The sequence below is a fragment of the Aethalodelphis obliquidens genome, unplaced genomic scaffold, assembly GCF_003676395.1.
Source record: "Aethalodelphis obliquidens isolate GAN/ISIS:26980383/991018 unplaced genomic scaffold, ASM367639v1 scaffold42, whole genome shotgun sequence".
NCBI classification, from domain to species: Eukaryota; Metazoa; Chordata; class Mammalia; order Artiodactyla; family Delphinidae; genus Aethalodelphis; species Aethalodelphis obliquidens.
Genome location: NW_020837986.1, coordinates 12,188,685 through 12,205,805, shown reverse-complemented (window position 1 = coordinate 12,205,805; position 17,121 = coordinate 12,188,685). Strand labels below are relative to the sequence as shown.

The 17,121-nt window shown below is 40.6% G+C and overlaps 1 protein-coding gene across 1 annotated transcript in view; it reads right to left on the bottom strand.

The window, feature by feature from the left end:
* Positions 1 to 16,897, bottom strand: part of CDK5RAP1 (CDK5RAP1 mitochondrial tRNA methylthiotransferase) — a 42,479-nt gene extending 25,582 nt beyond the window's left edge. Inside the window, 10 exon segments of the mRNA XM_027078591.1 lie at positions 786 to 841; positions 1,547 to 1,644; positions 2,906 to 3,136; positions 7,343 to 7,463; positions 9,262 to 9,472; positions 11,399 to 11,499; positions 12,527 to 12,561; positions 13,052 to 13,155; positions 15,748 to 15,862; positions 15,865 to 16,897. Coding sequence (XP_026934392.1) covers positions 786 to 841; positions 1,547 to 1,644; positions 2,906 to 3,136; positions 7,343 to 7,463; positions 9,262 to 9,472; positions 11,399 to 11,499; positions 12,527 to 12,561; positions 13,052 to 13,155; positions 15,748 to 15,862; positions 15,865 to 15,909 — 1,117 coding nt within the window. The 5' untranslated portion in view covers positions 15,910 to 16,897.
* Between the last annotated feature and the right edge of the window lie 224 nt (positions 16,898 to 17,121).

Genomic DNA, 17,121 nt, shown 5'->3' with positions numbered 1-17,121 from the left:
AATGTCGTGGCTAGAAAAGATGCTTGATATGACTTCAGTTTTCTTAAATTTCCCATGGTTTGCATGACCCAGCATGCGATCTATCATGAAGAATGTTTCAGTACCTCATCCAAACATATACTTTTGAAGTTAAACACAATGTTCCAACACACTTTAATTTATTTAAGTATCCCAACAATCCAATAAGGTGAGTACTATTAACTCCATGTTACAGATGAGAAAACTGCAGCCCAGAGAACCTCCACACTATCCTGTCCCATCCAAATGAAAGTACTGGTACAGAACACAAGTTACAATAATTAGAAATTTGTAAAACAATGTAGACATTGTCAACAAATCTAAACTAAAAGACTTACAGAGTAATTTTATTCGGAGGAAGGGAAAAGAGAAAGGGGAGTAAGGGTTATGATAACAAGAAAGGAATTACCTCTAAGTACACATTTTTAAAAATATCAATTGCTCCCAAATCAGAACTAATTTAGACTATAACTTTGCCAGCTAACGAGCAGGAACGAGGTTTCTCTCATGTGTTCAGAAACACAAAGACTATAGAAAAGGAATCCCTTTAGTACCTGAGGCCACAAGCTAATCCACACCTCTGAGTATATCTAGCAAGACCAAGATATTAAAAAATCGGAAAGAAGAGAAAGAGAGAAAGGAAGAGGAGCAAAAGAAGTGAGAAAGGTGACACAATGTACTACCACAGGTGTTGCCTGTATCTGACCAAGAAGACTGGGGTCACTGGTAGAGTAATGTGCTCAGCAAAATATGTTTCTTAAATGTACCTGGGATAGACTCTCTGATATGATGAATTAATTCCACATAAGCTTCTCTTGAATATCTGCAATAAAGAACAAAAAGAAAACGCTTAGATGAACCAATCTTCTTTAAATGAATGCTATAAGAAGATAGCACTATGAACTAATCACATGTAATTACTTCTCATTCACATAGGACAGTACAAGAGTAAGTATCCAGAAGAGTCCTTTTGATCCAAATCCTGTACTATAACCTAATCCAAAGCCTATAAAATTTTAATTCAAGAACATAAATTACTCTAAATAGATGTTTTTATTTAACTAAGAAATGAAGACAAATTAACATTTAATATCTCTAAAACTCTTTGCCAATGTGGAATACAAGGAAATTACTAGTTCCATACAGCTTGCCATTTGTCACATGATCCTTTCAGTCTTATCTTTGCTATACTTACTATTCCCAAAGTGAGTGAATACATGGAGCTATATTTAAATTCTAAGACCTAAAAACCTTTAATGTTAAAAGCTAAAGGATTAAAATCTCAGTGTGCCACACAGTAGGTGCTTAATAAAACACATGCTAAACAAATGAAATGAGTGATCTAGTCCTCAGTCTATACTTATAGAATGAACAGAAGCAAGTTATAATGTCCATGGGTTTACTCATGTAATAAATATTTAGTGAGCAGCTACTGTGTGCCACACACTACACTAGGTTCTTAGACACTGCTTGGTCCTTAAGGAAACATGGAAAGGTATGGGATGCCCCCCCCGCAAGTAAGTCTGACCCCCTCCGCATGGCCTCCAATACACGGCTGCTTCCACTCTGGGCTGGTAGGTGGATCTGTTTACAGATATTGTCCCTCTCGTGAATCAGCTGCAGAACCTGATCAAATAGAACACATTAAAGGTCATCAAAGTCACACCAAAGAATCTTGCGGAAAGGAATACCACCCCCCACTGTTTCTCCACCAAGGTTAATTTTTGAGAATTAAGAGGCTGACTAAACCAAACACATAAATTACCGAAAATCTTTACTTTTGCTCAACCCACGTTCTGTCTGTCCCAGACATTTCACCTGATAGCACCTCTGCTTTCAAAGAGTGAAGAAAGTAAGCAGTGGTCAGATTCAAGCCATGGGGCTATACAGGGGTAGTGCCAACAGAGGCCAGAAAGGAAAAACAGCATTTGTTTCATCCAGCTTACAAACTAATTAGCCACTTTAAAAGATATCATCAAGAAACTAAAACTAGGGCTTCCCTGGTGACGCAGTGGTTGAGAGTCCACCTGCCAATGCAGGGGACACGGGTTCGTGCCCCAGTCCGGGAAGATCCCACATGCCACGGAGCAGCTGGGCCCATGAGCCATGGCCACTGAGCCTGCGCATCTGGAGCCTGTGCTCCGCAACGGGAGAGGCCACGACAGTGAGAGGCCCGCGCACCGCAAAAAAAAAAAAAACAAAAAAAACACACTAAAACTAGGAGAAAATACCTGAAAAAAAATACTGACAAATGATTTATATCAAGAATACATAAAGAACTTTCACAACTCAATAAGACAAATAACACAGAGGGGAAAAAGTAGGGGTGGGGCCAAAAGACAGACATTTCACCAACACAAAAAACCTTCCAAAAAAAGGTTTCACACATGAGCTACATACTACATGCCAAGCACATTGCCGAGTACGTTCTACCTGTTATATCTACTTCCCAATAACCCAAAGCAGGAAGTGATTATTAACCATTTTACAAACAAAGATGACAAGTTGAAAAGGTCACCCCTACTGGTAAAGCAGTGGAAGAGCCAGGACTGAACTCAGCTCTGAGGCCAAAGTCTAGACTGTTTCACACTGCATCACACTGCCCCCCACCTGTCCTTCCCACAACATCCTGTAATAAAACCTCTCTCCGCACAGCCCTCATGGTCCCACTGGTGGTCTTAGTATCAGTCCTTTACTTGCCCCCACCTTGGGAGATTTCAAATCTTTCCAAAGGATGGGTAGATTCAGAGGGCAATATATAGTAATACACCACAGGATCCCCTGATCCTCTGAGGACGGATGCCTCTGCTGCATGCTACTGGCTGCAGCCTTTGGCATGCTTAAGGATACTGATGTCAGTTCGACACACTAAACTCTCAATACTCACCTCATCAGGAAAGTCCTTGGGGTGGGGAGAGGTGAAACGAATCCTCATTTCAGGATCTATTCTGGAGACCTGATCCAGAAGGTAAGCAAAACGAAGGCCCCCTTGCTTGGCTTTATAGTTGGTAGAAAAGCCACGGCTAAGGTTGGTGGACACTGCATTGTTGAACTGGACCTCTGAAGTGTCCCGAAAACTATTAACATTCTGACCAAGGAGTGTCACTTCTTTCAGTCCCTGAAAAAGGGAAAATAAATATACTGGAAGCAATTTTAAAACATGTTTGGCAGCTTCATACCAAATCTCTAAGTAAAATTAGCTAAACCTACCAAGAGCCATCCATAAATGTACTCTGTCTTTAACCCAATAATTTCATGCTTGGGCACCTTGTCTGAAGAAATGAACTTCAGAATAAAACCTTATGTAAAAAATCTTCAAAGCATTTTTTAGAATAGCAAAAAAGCTGGATTCAAGCCCCATGTTCAATAACAATGGTTAATTTATAACACCCAAAATCAAGTTATGACACCATTCTGTCCACTGAATGTTATATAACCATCACCTATGAAGTATTCTTGCCAAAAACATTTAGTCTAAATCCCATCAAGCTTTTACACCTAACTTCCAGTTTACCAGAATTCAGGGCAATATTTTAAATGACAACATGAGGAAGCAATCAGCCAAACCCAGACATGTCTAATGCATCATTTAAGACACACAACAAAAAAGTGAAAGGACTGTTTTAGATTAAGAGAGTTTGAAGAAATATTACAATACAATCAAACAAAACTGTACAAATCTTGATGGGATCTTGGTTTGAAAACGGAACAGTAACAAGATATTTTTGGATAAATTAATAAATTTTGAATATGGGCTGTGTGTTAGAGAATATTAGTTAATTGTTAAATTTCCTACAAATGATAATGGTATTATGGTTATGAAGGGGAAAATTCTTTATTCTGAGAAGATACATACTGACGGATGCAGGGCAAAGTGGCCTGATGACTACCACTTACTTTCAAATGGTTCAAAAAAATATATTTATATATCTACAGAGATAGGCAGATAAAGGACATATGACAAAATGTTAATAATCATGTTTATTAGACTAGTCTTTCAACCTGTCTGTTTGAAAATTTGCATTGTAAAAGTTCAGAAAGAAGAATAATGGTTTCTATAAAGACTATTTTTTATAATTTTATTTTGACATAACTTCAAACTTATAGAAAAATTGCAATGGTGTAAAAAACTACCAGGACTTCCCTGGTGGTCCAGTGGTTAAGAATCCGCCTTCCAATGCTAGGGAAGCAGGTTCGATCCCTGGTCAGGGAATTAAGATGCCACATGCTGTGGGGCAACTAAGCCCGCACTGCAACTACTGAGCTCGCGCACTCTGGAGCCCATGCACCACAACTGGAGAGCCCACGTGCCATAACTACTGAGCCCAAGTGCTCTGGAGCCCGCGTGCCACAACTAGAGAGAAACCCGCACACCACAACAAAGAGCCCATGCGCCACAATGAAAAGATCCCACATGCCACATCTAAGACCCAACACAGCCAAATAAATAAATAAATAATTTATTTATTTTTAATTAAAAAAAAAAAACTCCCATATACTATTTGCCCAGATTCAATAACTGTTAACACTGTGTCCTATTTCTTTATTATTCACATTCACACCTCATGTATATACTTTGTCTCTCTACACACACACGCAAGCACACATTTTTCTAAGTCTTCTGAGAATAAGTTGCAAACATCATACTCTTTTACTTCTAAATACTTCAGCATATAGGAATATTTTCTTATATAATAGTAGTCACAGGACAATTATCAAAATCAGAAATAATGATAATATTATCTAATCCACATTCCATAAGCCAAATTTTCACCAACTGTCCTATGTCCTTTATAAGTTTTTTCTTAATCTTTATTCAGCAACAGCATGTCTAGAAATTTATCTTATGGATATAACTATGAAGATGGACAAAGATTAATGCATAGAGATGTACTTCTACACAGCACTGTTTTAACAGAGGAAGAACTGAAAGCAAATTGAAAGCTGCTGTCCTACAAGTAAATCATAGTGCATCCATACCAAGGAAGGCCACACAACTACAAAAATAAATTAAAAGCTGTTAATGACATGAGAAAATGTTCACACTATCACAGACAGGATACAACCTTGCTTAGGCAATGACATCACAATCACATTAAAATATATAATTTTTTTTTTTTTTTTTGCAGTACGTGAGCCTCTCACTGCTCTGGCCTCTCCCGTTGCGGAGCACAGGCTCCAGACGCGCAGGCTCAGCGGCCATGGCTCACGGGCCCAGCCGCTCCGCGGCATATGGTATCTTCCCAGACCGGGGCACGAACCCGTGTCCCCTGCATCAGCAGGCGGACTCTCAACCACTGCGCCACCAGGGAAGCCCACATATGTAATTTTTTTAAACACTTTTTCCCCCTGATTAGAATCCCACTCCAGGACCATGCAATGCATTTAACTGTCAAAACCCGAGTCTCCATAAAGACTATTTATTTTTACAAGTTGTGACATAATGTTAGCTTAAAAAAACAGGGTATACTAAATGCAACATGGATCCTGGACTGGATCCAGAAAGAAGACATTAGTGGGGAAACTGGCAAAATCAGAATAAAGTCTGAAGTTAGTTAACAATAATATACCAATGCTAATCTTTTAGTTGTAAGAAATGTACCAAAGTTAAGTGAGATGTTAACATTAGAGGTAACTATCTTTGCAACTTTTCTTACAGAAAAGTTTGAAGTTATTCCAAACCAGAAATTTTTTTAAAAAGATAGTGAGATATAAAACTAAGTAAAACACACACATATAAAGAGATGTAATGACCAAATGCAAAATGTTATGGGACAATTGGGAAAATTTGAATATGCGTGGACTAAAATGAAAAGATATTTAGCATTTTTTGTTAATCCTCTTAGAGGAATTAATGGTATTGAAAATATCCTTATTTTTTTTTAGGGATGCACAATCACTTAAGGGTGAAATGTCATGCTGTACTCTGAGATACTTAACAACAAAAAAAATAAAGGAAATATAGCAAAATGTAACAATTATTAAATTTCAGGGACTTCCCGGGCAGTCCAGTGGGTGGGACTCCACGCTTCCACTGCAGGGGAATCAGGTTCAATCCCTGGTCAGGGAACTAAGATCCCACATGCTGCGGGGCAACTAAGCCCACGCGCTGCAACAAAAGATCCTGCATCCCACAACGAAGGTCCCAAGTGCCACAACTAAGACCCGATGCAGCCAAATTAATTAATTAATTTTTAAAAACACACACACAATGCAGAATCTTAACTTTTCATAAGTCAGTGTCTTTGAATTCACTAAGATTCACTTTAATGTTATTAAGTTCCTTCTTTTATATGCAAATACCCTAGAAAAGTTAGGGGGTTTTTGTCACCACCTCAGTCTATTTAAACAGAATATCTCCATACCAAAGGAGTGAGTTTTGGTACTATTGGGGAGCTGGAAGGGGAGAGGAAGAAGACCACTTTAGACCACTTTGGATAGCACTGGGTGAGGTAAGGTATGAAGAATACGCACAGTGCCTGTAAGCAGCCAGAGACCGAATCAGGGAACTGAGAATCTGGGGATGGGAGAAGAGAAGAGAGCGTGCCCAAGTGCACAAACAAAGGCAAACTGTTGACTTAGAACTGGAGCAGGGGCTAGCTTCCCATGGTTCCTAAGCCAAGCAAGTAAGAAAACACAGAGACTCAAGTGGAAGAAAAGCTCTGTATTCCCACCTATTGTCCTCTTTTGCAGGTCTGGAAAATTAGGGCCTAGGGTTAGGGAGAGACCTCAAGGGCTGAGGGACCAGCTCCCAATAGGAGGAAGGCAGGAGATATCTCCCCTCTGGCCTCTGATCTGATTCACTACCCTCACCTAACCTCTGTCCCTCAACCAGTGAGCTGGCTCAGTGATAAAATGAACAAGAGATTTGGGAATAGCCTAGAACACAAAGACAGACTAATAAATCATTCTCTGAAAACTTACTAAGTGCCAGTAACAACTGTCCTTCCAGTAACAGTCCTTCCAATAACCTAGCAAAGAAGGTATCTACCCTCTTTTCATAGATGGGGAAACTATGTTTTGAAGAAGATAGTTAAGTGACCTATGCCAGGGCATCAAGCCAGAGAATGGTGGAGCCAGAATTCACAATCGTCTGACTCATGCTCTCTCCATTCTACTGTGCTGCAGCCCAAGCAAACCTCTCAGTGGATCTGCCTATAATTCCTGGGCAGCAAATCCAAGATGTATACCCAGGTATTTCCTCTGGCCAGGTATGGTTCTAAACTTGTACAGCTTAGAGACAGCACAGGCTGCAAAACTAGAAAGGTTGTCCTCATCCTCCCACAAACACGCTCAGAGTAAGAAGGGCTGGAGAATTTTTCACCTGCTCAGAAAGCTTCCTCACTTCCTCTAGAATGGAGGCAACAGGCCGACTCCTCTCCCGGCCACGTGTGAAAGGAACAATGCAGTAGCTGCACATGTTGTCACAGCCTCGCATGATAGACCTGGGGAGGAAAGCACCAGAACTTAGTAACAGGAGGAGGATGGCCTGGTCCAACCCAAGGAGCAGCTCCCTTGGCATTATCCTTTGGCTCTGAATTCTCTTGGCAACAGGCTCACACTGGACCAATCGGAGATCTAAGAAGCAATAAAGCAGACATTTTTTATCTTTAAAAACTATTATGGGGAGTTCCCTGGTGGCCTAGTGGTTAGGATTCCAGGCTTTCACTGCCGTGGCCTGGGTTCGATCCCTGGTCGGGGAAATGAGATCCCACAAGTTGCAAAACACGGCCAAAAAAAAAAAAATTATGTGTTAATCACAGGATATAAACCAAACTGTAACTGGTGGATGCAGTGGTTACCCTAAGGGACCGCAGTGGTGAACGAACGGGTTGCAGACATACCACACTTTCTACTGTTTATATTTACATATTTTTGAACTCTTTAAATCTAGACCAGAAAAAAATAAATACTATAAAGAGTGTATTAGGGGGCTTCCCTGGTGGCACAGTGGTTGAGTCTGTCTGCCGATGCAGGGGACAGGGGTTCGTGCCCTGGTCCAGGAAGATCCCACATGCCGTGGAGCAGCTAGGCCCGTGAGCCATGGCCACTGAGCCTGCGCGTCCGGAGCCTGTGCTCCACAACAGGAGAGACCACAACAGTGAGAGGTCCACGTACCACAAAAAAAAAAAAAAAGAGTGTATTAGGAATGGAGACCTTGGATTTAAAACACAAGGTTCTGCATCTCTCACTCATTCCTGATCCAAATGCTAAGTATCTAAGTTACATCACCCTCTTTCATTGCATCATGTATATGAAAGCCTAAATTTATCTTAAGGAAATAATGATGGATAGATGTATAGTAAAGATGTTCACTGAAGGACTGTTAAATAAATGTTAGCTATTAATTTTTATAAAGCATTCCAACAACAGAGTATTGGACAGCCATTAAAATGGGAGGTTGGCAAACTTTTTCCATAAAAAACCAGATGGTAAATATTTGAGGTTTTGCAGACTATACAGTAGAGACTCATCCTCCTCACAACTACTCAATTCTGATATTGTAGTGGCAAAAGCAGCCACAGATAATATATAAACAAATGGGTATGGCTGTATTACAATAAAACTTTATTTACAAAAATAGGCTATAAGCCTATTTGCCAATCTGTTAGAGAAAACTTCATGACATAACAAATGTACATTATTTTAAATATGAAAAGGTCATAAAACCAAGTACACCAAGAGCCAATTTTTATAAATAAATATACACAAAGCATACACATACAAACACAGAAGAAAGAACAGAGTGATACACACCAAACTGATAATAGTGTTTATCATTAGCTGGTAGGAGTATAGGTAATTCTTACTCTCTTCTTTATGTTTTTCTATCTTTCCACATATTCTTCAACAAACATGAACTATTTTGTCACCAGATCTTCTTTTTTTAACTTAAAAGATCAGAGGAGGGGAAAAAAAGATCCTGAAAGCCCTAGATATTTTAAGTGAAAAAAATAATAAGAGTATAGAAGGGAGGGTAGGAAAGATTCCATATTATATACATGAATGCATGTGCAAAGAATACCTCTGAAAGGATTATATAAGAAACTCCTAACATGGCTGCCTCTGAGAGGGAGCCTAGGAGACTGAGGATGACAGGTGTGAGGGAGTCTTACTATACCATCTTTTGTCTTCAGTTTTTTGTACTATGTGCATTAATTTTTTTAATGTAATAAAATTAACATGTTATTTTAAAAGTAAGAAAGGAGAAGCTGACTCCCCATCTCTTGGTCAGTGACTCACACAAAAGCAGAAGTGGCACTGGGGCTCATCTGGACTGGCAAGACATCAGCATAGGTCTCATCCATAGAGAGCAGAACATTGGCAGCTTGCTGGCCTGACTCGGCAACAGCAAGCAGCCGAGGAAGGTCCCTGTAGGCATCTGGACCAGCCAAAATATCCACCGTTTTCTCTCTGTTGAGGATCTCCTCCTTCAATCTCTCAGCCATGCAGCCTGGGAGGGAAAAGAAGTAAGCTAAGACCTGTTCCCAAATTCATCTCGTCTCACTTCTTTTTAGTACACATTCTCTCCAGCTGGATCAGAGACCAGGTCACAGAAACTTCTCTAAGAGTTTAGCAGCATCCCTCAAATTTGCCCAACACTTCTATACCTCTGGAACCTGCATATTCCTATATAAGAAAACCACAGGAAAAGAGCTCTATAGCAATTCAATTAAATGCCTGGAAAAAATGAAACCACCACCCAAAAACCTTTCTAGACATGAACCACCTCTTTTTTCAATTGAAAATTACTTGGTGCTACAAATAAAAACTATTTTGTGTCAGGAACTTATTTATTAAAATAAAACTTATTTATATACATCTGCACTTACACACTTTATCCCTCTTGTTGCCCATAATACTTATTAAAACCTATAAGAAATGAGTTATCCATCTACGCTGGTATCTTCCATAATCAAGAATACCACTATTAGTAAAACTATACAATTAAAAAACTCATTTTATTTAAAAAAAAAAAAAAACCTTTAAAAACACTGGTTTAAGAACTATTCTTGGCTGTACAACCGTGTATAGCAGCATCATTCACAATAGCCAAAAAGTGGAAGCAATCCGAGCGTCCATAAACAGATGTGATATATACATACAATGGAATATTATTCAGCCTTAAAAAGGAAGGAAATTCTGACACAAGCTACAGCCTGGATGAACCTTGAGGGTATTATGCTAAGTGAAAAAAGCCAGTCACCAAAATGTTGTATGATTCCATTTATATGAAGTACCCAGAGCAGTAAAATTCACAGAGGCAGAGAATAGAATGGTGGTTGCCAGGGACTGAAGTGAGGGAGGAATGGGGAGTCATTACTTAATTGGTGTGGAGTTTCAGTTTGGGAAGATGAAAAAGTTCCTGAAATGGACGGAGGTGATGGCTGCACAACAATGTGAATGTACTTAATACCACTGAACTGTACATCTAAAAGGGGTCCAAATGGTAAACTTTATGTTACGTATACTTTATCACAATTAAAAGAAAAAAACTATTTGGGGGATTTCTGACATTCCTAACAGATATATACCCAGGGGCTTCTATAATGAAGGAACTGGAATGGAACAAAACATTCTAGCTAATCTTTCCATCCTCCTGCATCACTCAGTACATTAATCTGTGTAATAAAGGATATGCTCCAACCTGTGTTTCGACCCATCATCAAGAAGAATTAATTTAACTATTGCACAATGGACACAGTCTATTTTAAGGTTAAGTACATTGACTAAATTCTGGGACCATGAGGGTACAGAATATTTATTTTTGAAATATTCCTCCCAGCTATCTATACCAGAGCTGTCCAATAGAACTTTCTAAGACAATGATAATGTGCTGTATCTACACTGTTCAAACTGGTAGCACTAGTCAAGTGTGGCTACTGAGCAGTCGATATGTGGCTAGTGAGACTGAAGAAGTGAATTTTTAATATCATTTAAGTGTAATTAAATTTAAATGACCACATGTGATTAGTGGCTATTATACTGGTCAGTGAATAATTAGATCTTCACTTGCGCATGCTTCAGGAGTCAAGATAAAAGGTGCCTACGTGGTAAATTCAAGCTGCCCCTTCAGACTCCAAACTCTCTCCTATCTACTACTCTGTGCCACCATGAGCCCCATCAGACTAGTAAGGACAGATCACTTTCTGAGTACAGTACCTATTACTTTAAGGCACTAAGAAAAGCCCTCTTATGAGCTTTATCTCATTTAATCCTACAGCCTCTGACGTTAAGTATAAGAGTTGAACGGCATGTATAAGATTGTATAAGATTTCTTCACCACTGGGAATCCAGCCTCTAAGGGAAATCCTAGCATATAAAGCTACACGGAGCCCAAGTCTCACAAAACTCACAAAATCTGCAAATTACCAGATACCTAGAATCCCAATCCTCAGAGGCACTCGGGAGCGGAGCCGTTTTGACTTCAAGGATTTGAGCTGATGTAAACGATTCCAGATGGTCTGTTCAGCCTTCTCCCTGCAGAGGTCAAAAAAGGTAGACCTGAACCTGAAAATAAACTACAAAGCAATCTAAAAGAGCAAGACAATGGGAAGAATGGGAATTCCCTGGCAGTACAATGGTTAGGACTCCACGCTTTCACTGCAAAGACACAGGTTCAATCCCTGGTTGGGGAACTAAGATCCTGAAAGCCATGCGGTGTGGCCAAAACTATTCCTAGAATGATGCCCTCCCTGCACATCTCCAAATCCTGACAAGCCTTTAAGCCAAAATCAAAAACAATCTACTCCACAAAGCCCTCCCCAACTCTCCTCTGTTGGAGAGTTTGTTCTCCTGTCACTTTAACTATTCTATTCCCTGTACTCAGCAATTTCTTTTTACTGTTTGATTTTTTTACCTAGTGCTTTCTGCCAGATGTTAGAGCTATTTGTGTATGTGTCTTAGTTCCCATATCAGACCAGACTCCTTAAAGTCAGGCTCCATGGAGGAAGGGTTCATTTCGGAATCTCTCAAAGAACCTAGTCCAATGTCTTGCAGCAAAGACCCTCAGGACAAAAATGCTGGATTAATTAATTGATAGTATAGCCAGCTGAGGAAACATAACACCAACATGCCTTGTACACAGAGACAAAGTAATGAACAGGGTATGTTCACTTCTGATGGATGCCACCCATCTCTGTTCAGAAGAACTCTGTCCCTGACCACTGACGGTACCTAGCCCTTATGATGTGAGGTACATCATAAACATGTGCCACTGGCTGCAAGAAAAACCCAAGGAAAAGTTGGGCAACTCAGCACACTCTCGGTTTCCTCATCAATAAAATGAGTTTGATAACAGCACCTACCTCACAGGGTTGTTGTGAGAATTAGTTAGTGCACGTATAGTACTCAGTACAAGACCTGACATTCTACCATTACTATCTCCACTGGTGTACAACTGCAAATCCACTGGCTCATCTCCATAGGTAGGGCCAGCCTGGCACCGTTGGCTCTGGCATTATTATATAAGATATATTCACTCTCTAGGTAAAGAACAAATTCCCACCTGATAGAACATGTGACAAGGAGGACCACATCAGCCTGGGTGGAGAGCAAGGAAAAAAAAGAAAATTATGATCTTTGAAATTAACCTTTTAGAATCACTGCCCACAGCCCCTTTTTTTTTCAGATTGTGGTGAAACACACATAACATAAAATTTACCATTTTAACCATTTTTAAGTGTACAGCTCAGTAGCATTATGTACATTCACACTGCTGTGCAGCTATCACCACCATCAACCTCCACAACTATTTCAACTTCCCCAACTAAAACCTGTACCCATTAAACACTAACTCCCCATTCCCCTCTTCATGGCCCATTTTTAACCTAGTTCCTTGCCTGAAGGTGAGCACTACCTTAAAAGTTTCAAAAATAACTGCAACAAAAGTACAGCTCGGTCCCACACTGCACTTTCCTCAAGGGAATTCACTGTCACTAGGCCACAGCCTGCTCATGAAACTCCACCCAAGAACTGGCACACATGCAGAATCTCGCCCAGGAAACAAGGGGAAGCAGGAAATAGTGTGTACCTCCTGAAGGTTACTGGTCCGGAGGTAGCCACTCTTCTGTAAGATGGACCAGGCTATCTCTGTGTCATTCACATTCATCTGGCAGCCATAGGTCTCAAGGTAGACTGCAATGAGAGGGCAATTCCACTGTAGGCAGATGAAAAGGGACAGCATGTCTCAAAAGGGCTCCTCCCCAAATGCCCCAGAAACACCTGAGGCAACTGGTTAGCCGCTAAGTCCCCTGTTGCCTCAATTCTAAGGCGTCATTAACTGCCAGATGTACCCCCAAATTAATGACAGCCTTTCAGAACAAAAGAAATACTACATTATATACACACACCAATTACAAGCCATATCATTTAAAAATGGAGAAAACATGCACCTGAGAATCAGGAAATATGGTTATAAAAACAATTAGAAAAGGGAGAACTAGTTGACAATAATTATCAACCTGGGGGAAATAAATTTAAATCCATGTTAGGGTTTCCCTGGTGGTGCAGTGGTTAAGAATCCGCCTGCCAATGCAGGGGACACGGGTTCAAGCCCTGGTCCGGGAAGATCCTACATGCTGCGGAGCAACTAAGTCAGTGAGCCAAAACTACTGAGCCTGTGCTCTAGAGCCCACGAGCCACAACTACTGAGCCTATGCTCTAGAGCTTGCGAGCCACAACTACTGAAGCCCGTGTGCCTAGAGCCCGTGCTCCGCAACGAGAGGAGCCATTGTAATGAGAAGCCCATGCATAGCAATGAAGACCCAATGCAGCCAAAAATAATAAATAAATAAAACAAATAAATTTATTTTTTAAAAAATCCATATGTTACACTCCTCCTTCTCAAAATGAGGTTCTCCAGACTCTGGAGGGAGCAGCAGTGGCCAGAGGGTACATAAAGCCACAAAATAAAAATGAGGCAACTTCCTACAGTAACTTCAAACGTCTTAAGTGAAAGCAAGCATGGCTAACATGACATAAAACACATTTGCACAAAGTTATAAGAACCTCAATTTCACACCGTAGTAAGACCCTTCAAACTAAATTCCTATCTCAACCCCTGTGCCCACCAACGCACTTTAATCTACAAACCCAAATAAATTCTAAATGGAGTTAAAAGTTGAAGGATAATCACATGAAAACCAATAGGAAAGATCAGTAATTTTTTAAAAAAAGAAACAATCAGGATTTTTTTTTAAACCTTCCTTGGCTCACTTCCCTTGTATAAAAAAAGAAAACACCAAACTTATGTCAGGCAGACACTGAAGGGAACAACAAATTTTAAAGGACTACAAAATACTGAGCAGGAGTCACAAGGTATACAGACTCCTTGATTTACCAATTCAACTCCTAGAAATTTATTCCAGAATAAAATTTTTAAAGAAGCTATCTATATATGCATGTATCTGTATACATATATATGAGGCACTTATTATAGTGTTATTTATAATATAAAAATTTTTGAAACAACCTAATGTCCCAACAATTGGAAAACATCATGGTACAGCATGTGATATTTTGCACCAATGTTTTTAAATTTAATTATTAAGACTAGTATTTGGAAGAATATTAAATGAAAATAGCACATTACAAATAATTTGCACCATATGACTGCAACCAAATCATTAAGAATTATAAAGGGAAATTTTTTTTTGAAACAGTGCAAAAGGGGAGAGATCTGGTTGTCTCTTAATGTCTCTTCAACCTTTTTTTTTGGCTGTATTGGGTCTTCATTGCTGTGTGCGGGCTTCCTCTAGTTGCGGTGAGCGGGGGCTACTCTTCGCTGTGGTGTGCGGGCTTCTCATTGTCGTGGCTTCTCTTGTTGTGGAGCACGGGCTCTAGGCATGCAGGCTTCAGTAGCTGTGGCATGCAGGCTCAATAGTTGTGGCTCATAGGCTCTAGAGCGCAGGCTCAGTAGTAGTGGCACATGGGCTTAGTTGCTCCACGGCATGTGGGATCTTCCCAGGCCAGGGCTCGAACCCGTGTCCCTTGCATTGGCAGGTGGATACTCAACCACTGTGCCACCAGAGAAGCCCTCAAACATTTTTTTTAAGGCATTTTAACTGAGTGCATTATGTTTCTCAGAAGACCTCTGCCTAAGCATAATGATTTTCTACAGCACCAATTATGAAACCTACCTTATAACTTAGGATGATCTAAAAATCAGAATAGAGATCATAAGGGTTTCCAAAGGTAACCAAAAAGAGGACTACCCAGGACTTCTACCCACAAGTTGCGTGTACCAAAACTATAAATTCCTTTATATTATTGTTACTTGGTAGAGTCTGACAATTCCATAACTTAGCAGCCTTCCCACTCTGTTAACCCTCCAAAGCCACGTCTGTAATAAAAGACCTGTTAAGAATCAGACTATCGGACGTTCCTGGTGGCACCGTGGTTAAGAATCTGCCTGCCAACCCAGGGGACATGGGTTCGAGCTCTGGTCCAGGAAGATCCCACATGCCATGGAGCAACTAAGCCCACGCACCACAACTACTGAAGCCCGCGTGCTGCAACTACTGAAGTCCGCATGCCTAGAGCCCATGCTCTGCAACAAAGAGAAGCCGCTGCAATCAGAAGCCCGCACCCTGCAGTCAAGAGTAGCCCAGAAAGCCCGCGTGCAGAAATGAAGACCCAACGTAGCCAAAAAAATAAAGAAAGAATCAGACTACAGATACTGGAAAGGAGTAAAGCAGGAAGTCCAAAGAGAAGTAAAGTAAAACCAACCTTTTCTCTGCCTTCCTAAAAGATCATCCACTGTGAGATATGGGGGTGGGTCCTCCACATCTGGAGTAGACGGTTTCTCTTGAGGAACTGAAGCACTTCTTAAAAAATGCTGAAAAGTCGGTCCAGTGGCCAGCCTGGAGCTGAAATCCTTCCAAACTCCATCCTCCTGCTGCCTCTCTGGACTGGGACCTGCAGAGCTGCGGACACCACTGTGTGCCCTGCAGGTCCTAAGCAGCAGCCAGGACACAGAGGTCAAGGGCCCCCACCTCAGACATCTCTGTGCTTGGAGGACACACTGTAAAGGATGCATGGCACTAAAACAGCCCAAAGACTGCAAGAGAATGACAGACATCACCAACATTTATTGAACACTATATACAGGGCACTGCTCTAAGCACTTCCAAGTGTATTAATACATTTAATCCTCACAAAAACCCAAGAAGGTACTCTTAATAATATTGTCCCCTTAATAATATTTTACAAGTGAAAAAACTGAGGCAACTTGCCAAATATCACACAAAGAAGTGCCAGAGATGAGACGCAAATCCAGGTAGTCTGTTTTCAAAACAAAGGGGTGGTAGAGATGAAATGAGAAGCCCTGACAAAATAACAAAGTAGCACCTTGTGCCAGAAACAGTTCCAAGGGCTTTAAGTGTATCAGCTCTTTAAACCTTCACAGCATCCTGAGTAACATAGGCAACAGACACTATTATTATCCCCATTCAGAGAGGAGGAAATAGACAGAAAGGCTGAGGGACTTACCTAAGCTCCCACAGCCAGTAAGCAGCAGAGTCGGGATTCAAATAAAGGTCTCTATTACAACAAAGCCTCTGTCCCTAGCCACCTTGCTACACCGCCTCCCCACACTGTGAAAACCATTTACTGAGGGCATCTTCTTTTGGGTTCCTTCAAAAGTAAAGTATCTAACATGGGGGCACCATATGCCTGATCGGTGACTACTTTCGACCTCCAAGAGTCTCAGATTACTGCCCTTCAAACTTCCCACCCAGACTCTCTCACATATGGCTGGGGGAGAGAGATGGAAAATGGCACAACCTTTACAGAGAGCAATTTGCCACCTTCCATCAAAATTACAAACACACAAACCCTAGATAACTAATAAGAACCTACTGTACAGCACAGGGAACTCTACTCAGTACTCTGTAATGACCTACATGGGAAAAGAATCTAAAAAAGAGTGAATATATGTATATGTATAACTGATTCACTTTGCTATACAGCAGAAACTAACACAATACTGTAAGTCAACTATACTCCAATAAAAATTAATTAAAAACACACACACACAAAAACCCTTTGACCAAGCAGTTCCATTCCTAGGTATTTATCCTACAGATAGATTCATGTGCAAAA